This window comes from Daphnia pulicaria, chromosome 4 (genome assembly GCF_021234035.1).
Source record: "Daphnia pulicaria isolate SC F1-1A chromosome 4, SC_F0-13Bv2, whole genome shotgun sequence".
NCBI classification, from domain to species: Eukaryota; Metazoa; Arthropoda; class Branchiopoda; order Diplostraca; family Daphniidae; genus Daphnia; species Daphnia pulicaria.
In genome coordinates, this window is record NC_060916.1 from 12,626,131 (window position 1) to 12,640,442 (window position 14,312).

A 14,312-nucleotide genomic window follows, 5' to 3' on the forward strand; every position below is an offset into this window, starting at 1 on the left:
TTATAATTACATTAAGAGAGAAAGTTGACATGTTTTCTTTTCAAAATTAATTTTTACTTTTTTTTTTTAATTTAAATTTGATGAAATGGACCCAAAAGTTTTGTGTGATTTGACTGTAGCCGGTTGTCCGGGGAAATCTATATATTATGCCACCTGAGCTGTGTTGATTTGAATCATCTTGAAATTTGGAAAAATGAAAAAATGTCTTACGAGTGCCAAAAGATTTTGAAAAGATTATTTTCTTTCTCGTTTCTAAACAATGAATTGACAGTCAATAAGAGAGGTAACTGGTTGCTGTCAATGACTTGTGTAGAGGGGGGGGGGGGTAACAAGGCACCATGTTAAAAATTAAAAAAATTATTCAAATGAGCGAGATCCACTCAATTTAAGAAAATTTTCCAAGAGATTGGCCGGAAATTCGGTGTTGTGTTTGTAGTTAGTGTGTACGTCATTGGCGGTATTTTCAAATTGAACAAATTAAATAATAATAATAAAAAAAGTTAATTCTTTCTCGGCAACGATACAAAAAGAGACCCAACAAATACTTTGGAAATTGTTACTTTCTTTTCGAAAAAAAAACTTAATCATCACCCAAGATGATTTGATTGACGGTCGTTTATGTATAATATATAGAATTTGATGTTAAAGAATAATAATTTAAAAAAAAATTATAAAAAATCCCGAAACACTGACACGAGAAAATTTTGTTTAAAAAAATTTTTAAAGGAGAAAAGTATTGACACGCTGGACAATGACACGCACACGAGACACGCACACGGAAGAGTTGAAGAGAGAGAGAGAGAGAGAAAAAAAAAGATTCTGAACATTATAGAAAACACTTAAGGCGAAGATTGTTTTGTGTGTGGAATTCCGAGATAAAAAAATATAAAGAAAATACCCAAATCGTTTTTTTTTTCAAAATGTGTTTTCTTTTTTCTTAATCATTTTGAAATCGCTCACTGAAAGAAAAGAACAAAAAAAAAAAAAATGTATCTAAAATATTACTAAATATAAAAGAAAGAACGTTCTACTTTTTCGTTCTTAGGGGGGAGGGCCTTTCAAACGAAATCGGAAGTCAATCCGATACCTTGTGTGTGTAAACAATTTTGACCGAATTTAATTTCCAATCATTTTGAAATTTTCGCGCCAAATCAATTATTTTTTAAAATCCAATCAAAAGTCCTTTTTTTTTGCCAATCAGCAAAAAAATAATTTCCAAACAAAATTGAAGAAAAACAACAAGCCTGACGCCCAAAAATGAAACATTTACCAATCACAAAAATTTCTTTTTTAAAATTAAAAAGGGGGGGGGGGGAGAAAAATGTTGATAAAGAAATCAACACTCATACACACTAGGAAATAAAAAAAGACAATTAATTCATCAAAAAAGAGCGCTGTTAATTTTTCCCTCGTATTGCACACACACACTAACTAACTATTTTCTCTTTTCCACAAAAAAAAAAAATTATTATTCACGGGGGTTTATACGAGTCTGTAAATTAAAAACCTTATATTAGCATCCGGAAGTGTCAGAACCGGCAATTTTTGTTTTCTATTCTTCAAAAAAATTAAAACCGGGTTTTGGGTTGTTCCAAAAATTCAAAAGCGAAATTACGAAAACAAACAAAAACAAAAATTGTGTTGTAACTGGTTTTTTTGTTTCCCTAGACGTTTGTCTTTTCTATTTAGTCACTGGTTTTGTGTCTGTGTCTACTACTACTACTATCACCCATCGTCGCAGCAGTAGTAGTAGTAGTAGCAAAAATCAACGGGTTGGGAGTAGTATGGGGGATGAATCACCGGTGCCATCCACAAAAATCAAAAGAAAATGAATGAAAAATAAGCACAAGAAAAGAGAGGGAGGAGCTATTTATGTAGAAAATTAAGAAAAAAACTTCTACGATCCCGCTCATAAAAACTTGAAACAATGGCGGGAGTCTTATAAATGACCGGGCAGTGTGCCGGAAAGCCAATGAAATGTAATTATTTGTTACGTAATTACTTGAAAGAGGGGAAAAATGGTTTTTACTGAGGTAGAGTTGTCGTGAGGGAAATAGGGGGGAGGGAAGAGTTAATTGTGTGTCACTTTTGCACACACACACACACACAAATGACACACACACGCACACACTCAAACTCTTGTTTTCTGTTTCTCTCAGACAACCATACAAAAAAAAAGACATGGGAAAAGAAGTAGTGAAAGAAGAAGAAGATGATACGACGTGCGTTACCAAGACACACGAAACCTGAGTTTTTTGTCTTTTTGAATCGGGACTGGATCATATTGGGGTGGGGAGTAGAAAACAAAATAAGGGGGAGGGTGTAGACCCGTTCAATCCAATCGTATTTCTCTCTCTCTGTGGCTTCCGTCAATTATAGCCCAAAATTATTCTGGCGTGAATAATTTTTGTTTAAGAAAAAAAAACGAAAATTGATTTTGTTTTGTTTCGTTTGTTTTAGTTTTTAGTTTTCTCCATTCACGTGGTACTGGGGTTAGGACTGGCGCTTCCGCCGCGATCATCCATCACCACTTCGGCGATCGACGACGTCGTCGTCGTCGTAGAGTTGAGATCGTCACGGACGGCGAAATAAGCGCCGCCCACTCGAGCCCCGGCGCTGAATTTGCTGCTCTGGCGGGGCGGAGGGGATTGCGGAGCCGGCGGTGGCGTCGGAGTCGAATCCGGCGTCTCCTTCTTGATCATGTCCTTACCGTTAGAGGACGGCGTCGGTGCCGTCGTCGATCCGTGAGATCCGGGCGATGACGTCGAGAGATTCGACGAGCCAATCGTCAAATTCTCCGGACTCTCCTGGCGGCTGTCCTCGCTGTAGTCGGCCGGGCCGCAATTCGATTCCGGCAAATCCTCCTCGCGATCCTGATTGCCCGCAGAGCTGGCGGCGGCCGCCACAATGGCCGCGGCGGCAGCCGCTTCGTGACGACTGCTTCCGGCCACTTGGATGACGGGTCCGCGCTCGCGTTTCACCAGCGACATGGCGGCGGCCGCCATGGCCGACGTCAGTGCCGCCGCCGTTGAAGCGGCGAAATTATTTTGATTGGCCGCGTTGAGAGCGGCGGCTGCGGCGGCAGCGGCGGCTGCCGAATTGGCGGCCGCGTTGGCCGCCGCCGCCGCCGACGATGAAGTCGACGACGACACGCGACTGTAGGGCCGCGTCGTGGCGATGCCCAGCTTCTTCACCTTGTCGTACAGAGTGCGCGACGGCACCTTGAATTTCCTAGAGGCCTGCAAGGCGCTCATTCCGCTCTTGACGGCCTCAATGGCCGCCGTGATGTCGCTGTTGGTGTACTGCTTGTAGCGTTTCCATTCCAGTTTCTGGGTCGGCACATAAGCCGCAATTCGAGCACCAGAGGCGTCCACTAAAATAAGAAAAATTGAAAGAAAAATTAGAAAGAAAAAGATTTGACACAAAAATTGTAGACGTTCATGGCCGAAAAAGAATTTGAAATCCGGAAGCGGCTGCCATTCCGATAGTCTACGACCTTGATAAACTTTTTTCCCGCACAAGAGGCTGATGTGCGACTTTTGATAACGAGCCCTACTACTATACAGTAGACATCATTTAGCCTTGGTTGATTTTTGTTCTCCGTGTGTGTGTGTGTGTTGGCCATCACAAAAATCCCAAACGACCTTTACACATTTGCGCCATTTCACCATCCGTGACGGCCAATGTTGGCATCATCGCTGGCAGATAACAGCTCGAGTCAAGGTTAACAAACAATTTCAGACAGCCGCAAAATCTTGATTTCAACAACAACAACAACAAGTTGCGTAAAAAAGAAACTCACCTCGTTTATCTGACAAGGGCGATGAGGGAACAGGATGCCCATATTCGCCGCTCTGAAACAATCAAAAACATTTTTAAGAAATGAAAATTAAAAAGTCATATTGATATTAATTGATTCGTGTTTCAAATTTCCCGCTTACAATTTCGCTGGGATCGTCTTCCGAATTCATGTCAGGATTCTGTGTCCAATCATCATCGGCACGATCGCGATCACGGCCAGCTTGTCTCTGCAAAATTCACAGAAATTCCATTAATTAATCAATTGTTTTTCAAAACGATTTAACCGAAATAATTTAGCGCAAAGAGTCGTGCTAGACGCCACCGTTAGATGGCGAAAGCCTTTGCCAAAAAAGCCCCAATGAGGTACCAAGAAGAGAGCCCCGGCTGGGCCGAGTGTGAGCTAAAAGGCTAATAATATATCGTGAGCGTGCGTGTGTATAGAGTCTATGTGAGTCTATACTAATGTCATTGACGTATTTCTTTCTACGTCTCAACTATTCGCCCTTCTCCTCCCCCCCTACTATTCCCGGAATAATAACACACACACACAAGGGCGAGACATGGTAAAAAAGAAAGATGGTGTGTGTGTGTCTGTGTGTGTATAAGGAAGGGAGAAGGAAAGGAAACTGGTCGGGTGGGTTTTCTAGGGAGGGGGTGGTAGGCTGGTAGTGGTGGTGGTAGCGAACGATAAGCACCAACCCTCAACTCCATTTCACGACACGTGGAGCCAATCTTTCCCATCCCTCGGCTCCGCTCGTGCAGCCAACAGAGAGGGGGAGAGGGGTGCATGAACTCGGAAGCCATTGGCAACCCGACGAAAAACAAGACAAGATCCAATGACCGTGAGTGAACATATATATAGGGGGGGGGGGATGGATGGATGAGTCTAAGGGAGGGGGAAAGGGAAATCTAACCGGATCCCGTTAATATATCCATCTCCTAGATCGGTTAAAATTTGTTCACAAGTTATTTATTTATGTATTTATTTACCTCGGCGTAAGCCATGGCCATGGGAAGGTAACTGCTCAAATGATTGCGATCATCGGCCGATCCCGATCCTTCGGCGGCCGCAGCCGCTGCGGCTGCGGCGCTCAGACGGAAGGGAAACAGTCCCGGTATGTCGGCGTGATGGTGGTGTTTCGACGAGCCGTGATGGGGGCCGAGGACGGTGCGGAGTAGCGACGGAGTTTGATCGCTGTCGCCGGATGCGATCGATAAACGCTTGCGCTTCGACGCTCCTCCGCCATTGTCGTTGTGGCGGCTGTCAAAGTGATGGTCATTGCCGCCGCGTCCGTTGCCGCTAGAGGGTTCGCGATCGTCTCCACCAGCGTTCGATCCGCTTCCGCGCTGGATGGCTCCGTAAAGAGCCAGCGCTTGCTCACGCTCACGCAGAGCCGTTTCAAAGGCTCCCAAATGGAGTGGCATCACCAGCGGCGGCCACATGCTCAGCGGATTGTTATTTCCGGCGCTTCCGGCGCTGTCGCGATCCCGGTTGGTAGTGCTGCTGCCGCCATCTCGGCGATCATCTCTTCCGCCTTGCTCGCTCCCCTGAGGGCTCAGCAGTGGCGATTTGTAGAGATAAGATGGATGACGCGAATAGGATGATTCCGGATCGCCTCGAATGTGGCTGCTGCTGCTGGATCGTTCCGGCGGGCTAGTCGGGCTGGGACTCTTGTTGCGACTGTGGTGATGATGGTGATGGTTGTGGTGGTTCTCGGCCGATCCGGCGCCGGCGGCAGCGTTGCCCGGGTAACGATGTGACGGGGTATTCCGGTCTGCGGATGAAGCGGCGGCCGCGGCTGAGCTCGACGAGGAAGAGACGGGCAAATGGTGACCTGAGGTAGATCGGATGATGGGTGGATGAGCGTTGATTGAGGTAGACTGAGGAGGAGAGGCTGAACTGCTACCGTGACTGCCGGGTCCGGCGTGATGGCCACCGACGCCACCACCACCAATTCCACCTGCCGTGACGTTGACCGACGTGCTGGACAAGAGGCCGGAAGAAGCCGGTGGAGGATAGAGCGGCTCTCGGTCTCCGCCGGAAGCATTGAGCGAGTCGTCCTCAAAGAGCCCCTTGACTCGCAAGGCTTCGGCCACTTTGAGGAGCGACGGAAGCTGCTCCTGGGCGACGTTGACCTCACCGCGGTACATGTACTCGAGGATGGCCCGGATCTCGGCGTACTGGATGTCCTTGAAGACGACGATGGGATGCGGGCAGGCGTTCTCCAGGAACAGCGACTGGAAGTAGGACGAGCAAGCGGCCAGCACCATCTTGTGGCACTTGATCGAAGTCCCGCCGACGGCCAGCGTCACGTCCGTAAAGGCTTCCGTCTGCAGCAGCTGCTCGAAAACCGTCAGCAAATTCGAGCGGTGATTGTTCCAGCGCAGGCAATATTGCTGGCTGTCGTCAGACAATCCAGTCGTCGGATTGTTGTTGTTGTTGTTGCTGCTGGACCGGCCAACACCAACGCCACCCATGCTCTTGGTCGACATTGTGGTGGCAGGTGGAATTGTTACTGGTGGTGGTGGGGGAGGATTCCGCCTACTACTGCCGGCCTGCCCGCCAGGAGTAGTCCTGTTGGTCGACTCCTCCTCAGCGGCTGTTTGGTTCTTCTCCTGGCCGGTTGGATAACAATTCCGCTGCTGCTCGACAGTGCTGCTGCTACTCCGCCGGCCACTCGACAGATTCTTCTTGTCCAGCAGATGCAACCGTCTCCGATGCTGGTAATAATCGTTATTCTCTTCTTCTTCCTCTTCCAGCGTTCTGCTCGATCCACCTTCCAAAACTCCACTCACAACGTTCCTGCTCACCAAAATAATAAAAATTTAATTCAATTTAATGCGCCAAATTTGAATAAAATAAAAATGTTGGAGACCCGTTCGGTGGCAAGGAAGACAAGCAAGTGCCTTGAATGAAATGTAAAACCTGTCTAGCACACACACACTGGACAGAAAAACAACCCAGTCACCCACCCTATACTTGCTCCATTCAACTCCTGTGCAAGAAATGAACATAAAAGCTGCAACACGTCATTTTGATTGCTAATCGAATTGTTGTGTCGGTTGGCCGAGCAGCGCTGCCATCGCGCCCCATTTTGCCTTTTTTCCCCCTCGCATTTCGTTTGTTTCAATTCCGGGAAATTGTGAATTGTTTTCTCGAGAAAAAAATATAACAGAATAAAAGAGAATAGATTATTGTAGTCGAGAAAAAAAATGGCGACAGGATGTATTTGTCTGACAAGAGAAAACCGCGACAGACAAGAAATAATCAAACATGGCGAAAGAATTTCGCCACATTGCCGAAACATTTCATGTTTCGTTTCCTGTTTTGATGACGTGTTATCGTTTCACGGGCAAAACCACACGAACCAATCTCCCAGTTTTTTGGCGTTTCTTTTTATTTTTCTACCAACTTTCCTTTAACCTCGAACCCGATTTAGGCATAATTTTCTTTTTTTTTAAGAATTAGCGAAACCTAGTCTCATTTTTAAAAATGTTTGGTTGAAAAATTTCTTAAAATGTAATTGGCAACCGTTCAAAAATTTGCATACCACAAAAGTTGCGAACCAGACGAATGGAGAAATTTGCATGAAAAATGTTTAAACCTGTTTCTAAATTTCTTCAACTGTTTCTATTTTAACTGACATTTAATTTAAATGTCATCGTGATTACATTAATCAGGAAACGCCCGTCTTTATCTAAAATAAAAAGTTTTGACAGTTTCAGCCGACAGATGGCCACACGATCATAGGGGATGAAATTTTCTCATTTTTGCCAACCGTTTTTTTTTTTCGTTTTTCTCTTCACAAACATTTTTTATTTGATTTGACGAATAATCAAACAATAAACATGTTGACTTTTCAACGTTTGTTCCTTATTTTCTCCTTCTTATCGGCTGTGAAACGGCAAAATGTACGAAATAATCTCGAGTCATCACCACCACACAGCTCTCTAGAGATAACAGAAAAATCATCTTTCGACATTGTACCGGGATCGACGCCATTTCCAAACACACAATTATTTCTTTTTTAAAACTGAAAAATTTGTGACGATTTTCATCGTTTGAGACGTGACACAATTTTCCGATTTTTAAGGGTAGATTCTAGACGATGAAAGTTCACCACCACCAACTCGAGTCACGTAGAAAAACAAGTTTTTATTTTATTTAAAAAGATACAAAATATAAAAACCCTCAAGTTATTCGACTCGTTTGAAAATGATAAAAACAGAAAAAGAGCCAGCCAGCCTATGTTTGTCTGGGGCTACACAGAAGAAAACCGAGACGAAACTTTTTCTTTTTCCCTCCCCTCACAGAGAGAGATGTGTGTGTCGCAACTTTTGAAAACCCGAAGCTTTTACACACCCGGGAGATTAGACGTTGGGGGAGAGAGAGGCTCACACACACACACAAGAAGGAAACAAACATTCCAATGTGTTGAATTTTTTAGCGTTTGAAAAATCTCTGGAACTAAACCAGACTCACGAAAAAAAGCATTTTTCTTGATCTATTTTCAAAAAATGAACATTGATTGTTACAATGATGAGAACAAAGTTCATATCGTGTTTTATGATATTAAAAAAAATAGCGGAAGTTATCATCACAAATTTACGAGCGACATCATTCCCAGCCATAAAATACTGAAAGATTTTTTCTCCCTACTTAGTAGGGGGGGGGGGGGGGTCATCATAATCGCAAGATGGGGGGAGGGAAGAAAAAAAAGAGAAATTTTTATATAGGGAAACCGTCTGTCGTAACAAACCCAAAAAATGGGGGTTGGAAAAAAATGGAGGGGGGATGAAATCTCACCTTGAAAATGGAAAAAAAAAAAGTTGGAAAGAATTTCGAATTTTTCTTTATTTTTTCCACCCTCGTCTATTTTTTCGACAATGTGAATATAACCCAGGCGGATCCTCCTCCCGTCAGTTCCTCACTCCCCCTCCGGCTTTTTCTCCCCCCCTCTCATGTATTGCGTATTTCTAGGCCTTGTATTCCTAATCCTCTTTTTGGGCCGACTTTTCATCAGACCTTCTCCCTTTAGCGGGCTCATTCGCAATGAGCCCTGCCCGAAAACTCGGAATGGTGGGAGAATGAAAGAAAAGATAGCCAGCACCACCATCCCCCCCTCCGCTCCTTACGTAAAAGCGCGTAACCCGCATGGCCCTCACCCCCCCCCTCCCACCACCCCTATGTGAGGGTGGAAAAAGGAAAGAAAAAGGAAATGATAATAAAAAAGAAGAAAAACCGAAGATGGGAAGAAGAAAAAGAAGAAGAGACGGACGACGTGAGGAGAGGTTAGGGAGGGTTCGGTGGCCCCTCTCTCGCACGCTGCTGCTGCTGCCTTTGGCGAAAAAGCCCTTCATAAAAAAGACACGTGTATAGGCCTAGTTTCGGGACCGGACGTTTCTCATTGGTCCGTTTTTCTTGTTGGCAGCCGGGCTTGGAGGGTGGTGGTGGTTTTTAGCCCCCTCCCAACCCTCCTTTTTTTCCTTTCTAACCGGCCTACACACACACACACCACCCCCACACACTTTGCACGGCGATTGTGGCGCCACCACTGCGATCAATGTGCCCAATGGCGTCTCCCCCCACCCCTACATTTTTATCTTACCCTCACCTTTTTTTTATTTGTCTTGTCCTTTTTTCCCTCGTACGAAAAAACCCCCAAAAAAACAAAATGGCCGATTTTTATCATTTTAGTTTTTACAATGGGCAACTTAGAAAACCGCGACCTTTACCACTGGTTAAATATTGGCGACGTATATTTACGATGGCCTACCCGCCCTACAACTAAAAATGGCACTAGAAAGATGGCAGCACGTTCGCACACACACGTTCGTGTGTGTGCCGTCACACGCAACCGTTCGGGAGGACAACTTTTTCCCACTCGCATGCACACATTTGGCAACTTGTCTCTACGGTGTGCGTAAGAAAAATCGATGATTCGCTCAATATCGACTGCCGAAATAGCAAGAGAGTATAAATTCACGCACGTTGACAGCGCCGCCGCCATGCGAATTGCGCAATTTGCCCCCCTTCAAGATGATTGTACCACACACAATTGTATAGATAAAACTTGCTCACCTTTATTTCGGTGTGGCAATGTCACAAACACACACACAAACACTGACACACACACACACACATACACGAGGGAGGGGGGAAAACTTAATAATAATAATATTTTTTTAAATTTCACATCGACTCGGAATAGATAAGTTCTTTTCCCTTCGGGTCGGAAAAGAATTTTAGCACGCACTGCGCCCCGACGTGTATGAAAACGCACTGGTGGAAAGGCACCACACGAGTCTCTCTCCTCCCCCTTACACACACTTTTTCGCCCCTACACACACTCCTCCCCCAAGGAGAGGCAGAGAGAGCAACTTTGGGCCTATGGGGTAAACACATATAAAATGCGTGTGTGTGTGTGTGGTGTAACAGCGCCCCCTGGATTACCGAAAACAGGGAGAATGAGAGAGAGAAAAGAAAAATTTTTCTAGTCCCGCTTGATGGCGCTGAGCCCTGTGCGAAATAAGGAAAAATCGGGAAGAATTTTTCTGTTTTTTCAATAGCAGACGTCAATGCCCCCTAGCGGCGGGAGAAACACCCCTACAAATCGCCCATCACTAAATATATATCCGCACGTTAACAAAACGTGAGAATTCCTATTTTTATTTTACATGGCCTCCGGGAGTTACGCATCTGGCGAAAAAACGTGGTTTTCTCTGTCTACCGTGAATCGTCGTGATGACGCGAAATTTCTTAAAAAAAGAAAAACAAAATGGAAGGTCTTGATTCTTTTTTTTAATGGCGCCATCCGTGGTCGATCGTAAAGAAACAAAAGGTAACCGTCATGGTAAGGGAAAAATGCACCATGTTGCGTGCAAATATATTTTTATCCTTCCAACTATACAATACCCTCCCGAAAGGTATGGGGAAATTTTGTTTTTTGTTTTTCGTTCAATGTGTCGAGATGACCATGAGAAAAATCTCTTGGGAAGGTATCAACCGCAAATATATATTTTTCTGTATCGATACCTATACGATGGTAGCAAAAAATTTCAAAATGAGCCATTAAAATAATAAAAAAAAGTATTTTTAATTTTGTTTTATGTGTGATGTGATTGGAATTAAAAAAGTCGGGGAGTAAAACGTTTTTTGGCGTTGGGGAGTGGTGGTCAACAACCCCTGAGAACCCCTCACTGGACCTGATGGGCGGAGCTTAAAAAGTAGCCCTTCGATTTCTGGTCGTCACCGACGTTGTTGTGTTGAAAAACAATGTAACAAAAAAAAAGTCAAGTTGAAACAGCTGTTTGATTAGCGAATCGAGACATTTCCCAAACAAGTTGCGTAATCAACGAAACGGAAACAAAAGGCAAAATAACAAGATGGCGACGGCTGAAAAATTAAAAAAAAGAACAAATGGCGGTTTTTGTATTTTTTGGTCGAGTTCCGCAGTGAAACGCGCCATTTCCTCTTACTACGAGCTACTACTATATTCTCCCCCCTGCATCTACGAAGGCCACGTGAAAATGTCTCCCCCTCACCGCCCACTCGCGACGCCCACCTCCCCCCATGGGGCGAGTACGCAACTCGCACAGGATTTCAGCAAAAATCTACCTTACGTCAGTATGTTTTAAAATTTCTCAATCGTTTCGTTTGTTTGTTAATAACAAAGAGATTACGACAAGTGAACTTTGTTCTCTGTAATTTGTTGTGTAAAGTTCGTGAATCGAAATGTCGGTGGCAACTGCCGTTTGACGACGAAATTCAAGATATTACCGAAAAATTCACCAATCAGATTTGACGGTAGGCGGTGGCGAGGCCAACGAACTGGAAGTAACGAAAGGAAACCGACCGTCGCCACTACTACTACTACTACTACGAGTACACTACTGCGGGGGTTGGCGTAATACTACGCCATATTTTTTTCAGACTTTATTTATTTTTTCACCTGTACGACGACGTCGTTTTTTATATTTTATCCCGGCGCCGCTTCTTTTGTTGTCCCTCCCTCCTTTTTTTTTATTCAAATAATTCAACCGTGAAATATTTAGATAATTGGTCGCTAGTCGAATTCGCCATGGCAGAAAGCAGCCACGTGAAAAAATTCAACAGAAACTCGGGATAAAAAAAAAGTTTTGCCGCTGGTTGGCAGCCATTTTAAAAACTCACCCCCTTCGGGGTAGCGCCAAATAAGGTGATTCTACCACCCCTAGCGTGTGTGTACCCAAAATGAAAAAAAAAAAAGGCCTCAACAAAATTTTTTCTTAGTCTAGAAAGATTGACCGCAGATGAACGACCGATTCACCCCTCTAAAAAGTAAAAAAAACAGGTTTATAAAAAGAGAAAAGAAATCAATCGCCAATGACATGGACATCTTTTTTCTATCTCGAGGGGGAGAGAGAAAAAACAAAATTTTCTTCTTTCTTTCTGATGTGTTTAAATAAAATTGTGCCTCGAGGGTAAAGAAGTTAGGTTTGCTAATCCCCTCGTGTGTATACGTCTTTACCTTGGGGGGTTCTCCACGTGGAGAGGCCTACCTCCTCCTCCTCCTTGGTCAAGGATGAAAGAGGGTAGAAAAAACACCACAAGTTTTTTCGGGGTAGGTGATCGACTAGACTCCGCCCACTTCACCCTTGGAGTAGGCCCAACGGCCTACATTTGCGCAAGTTCGTCGACGACGGAATTTTTTCCAAAAGAGGGGGGAATAACGTGTGTATAGGGGCTGCTAGAAAGTGAGAATATCACGAGGGGGGATAGAGGATTTTCGGATGAATAATGAAAGGTGAGTGCGGTGGCCCCCGAAGGGGCTGGCAATCTCCCCAGGTGGAAATATTATAGAAAATGATTCAAAAAATAATACGTATTATAAAAATGTGGCCGCTTGGTTTCCTAGGAGACGTTATACAACACCCTACTAGCCCCCCTACTATCATCTGAAAGCGGCAAGTTTCTTTTTATTCACAGACTTTATTTTATTTTTCAAATTTGATCCAATTAAAATGAAAAAAATAAAAAGAAACATGTCGAGACGGGGAATCAGGTTTCCAACTTGTGTGTAGGAATTCTGCGAATCGAGAGCTAACGAACTCTGCCCCGACTGGAAAATGTCACGGTCAAATCGTGCGCAGTTTTTCGACCGTTTGAACAAAACGAGTTAAAAATCGCCAGTCAAAACAAAATGGCACCACATGACATTTCGCTAATTTATTTATTTTTTAAAATTTGTTTTTAAATAAATGTCATTTACCTTTTGTCGGATTGGCGATTCACCAACCGGGCAGCAGATGCAGCGTCGTGCACGTTGTCGGTGTAAGGTGGCGCGCAGTGTTGTCTGCTGTCGTACATCAGCGTTAGTCGAGTAGCAGCAGACATGCGGATGTCATCGTCGTTCGGGAGAGACCGAATGTCTTTTTTTTTGAAAATAGTTTTAACAAGTTGTGAGCAGAGAAAACTACTGATTTAGTTTAAATTTTTCCTCCCACTCACAAATGCTGTCACACACACACACACTCACGACACGATTGAGTAGAAAATGAGTCACACACCGATTCAAATCAAAATTGCCGAACCAATTGGTCCGAGTGTTGAAAATGTTTTGGTGTTTCAGTTTGCCCAGGACTTGAGTGTGAAAAATAAAAAAAATCTTCTACCACCAGGTGTCACTGTATTACATCATTACACGCTGCCGTCTGTTGGCTTAGTGAACGAAACGTTGACGGGCGTCGGCGTTTTTTTTCTCTCTCTCTCCTCTCCTTTTCCTTCCGAAAGTTGGGAGGTGGGTGGCCAGAGTGGGTGGTAGGGGGGGAGGTAGGGGTCTACCGTTTCGCTGTTTCACGACCGTTGTACGTACCGACGAGTCTCTAGGGGGGGGACTCTCTATAAGAGCTAGAGGCTCCGCCCACCATCTTCTTCCCTTTCCTTTTTTTCTTTCCCATTCCCCTACTTTTCTGCCTTGCGTTATCATCCCCGCTCGTGTTTAGTTTTTTTGTTACCCTCCCTCCTGCCTACACACACAAAAAAATATATATAATATTTAACCACACGGGATAAAATGAATTTGTTATCATTCGGGTTTAAATTATACCGGCGACAATTCTTCTACTAACAAAACGCCAAAATTTGAAAATCGACTTTTGATTAATGATTCGAAACATTTTTGGCAATTTATTGAATCATTTGTAAACTACCTTATATTAATTGGATTTCTTTGTGTGTGTTTCCACCGAGTCTGCATAGAAATAAATAAATTTAGACGCGCACACACACATAAACAAGTTATTTCTTGATAACTGACATGCGCTCTCACCGTCGAGTTCCAGACGAACGAGAGACAACAACAAAAATGTTTTTAAACAAAATAACCGGACCGGTGGAAAAAAAAGTAGTCGACCTTGAACGCCATGGAAATAATATAATATAATAAAATAAAAAATAAATAAAATAATTTTTTTGAAACCGAACAAAATTCTGTCGCACGTGGCGGGGCTGGCATTTCCCATGACCGGCC

At 44.0% G+C, this 14,312-nt stretch overlaps 1 protein-coding gene across 3 annotated transcripts; it reads right to left on the bottom strand.

Annotated features, from left to right (window-relative positions):
* Positions 1–1,891: 1,891 nt before the first annotated feature.
* Positions 1,892–13,524, bottom strand: LOC124336892 (broad-complex core protein isoforms 1/2/3/4/5-like). Of its 3 annotated transcripts, XM_046790800.1 has the most exons (6): positions 13,053–13,524; positions 5,709–6,604; positions 4,792–5,636; positions 3,942–4,028; positions 3,803–3,854; positions 1,892–3,373 (listed from the first exon to the last, which is right to left on the bottom strand). In XM_046790800.1, the coding sequence occupies exons 1-6, from the start codon at positions 13,175–13,177 to the stop codon at positions 2,478–2,480; spliced, it is 2,901 nt and encodes a 966-aa protein (XP_046646756.1). In that variant the 5' UTR covers positions 13,178–13,524; the 3' UTR covers positions 1,892–2,477. The 3 variants fall into 3 exon arrangements, with proteins under 3 accessions (XP_046646756.1, XP_046646755.1, XP_046646757.1); XM_046790799.1 differs by having other exon boundaries at positions 4,792–6,604; XM_046790801.1 differs by having other exon boundaries at positions 5,230–6,604; positions 13,053–13,523.
* Positions 13,525–14,312: the final 788 nt, after the last annotated feature.

Bases quoted from the DNA above. Each gene is read 5' to 3' on its own strand.
- LOC124336892 (XM_046790799.1), bottom strand. From the start codon at position 13,177: ATGTCTGCTGCTACTCGACTAACGCTGATGTACGACAGCAGACAACAC. The intron at 6,605-13,052 runs GTAAATGACATT...TTTGGTGAGCAG, and splicing joins AATCGCCAATCCGACAAAAG to GAACGTTGTGAGTGGAGTTT. The intron at 3,374-3,802 runs GTGAGTTTCTTT...TTCTTATTTTAG, and splicing joins GCCCTTGTCAGATAAACGAG to TGGACGCCTCTGGTGCTCGA.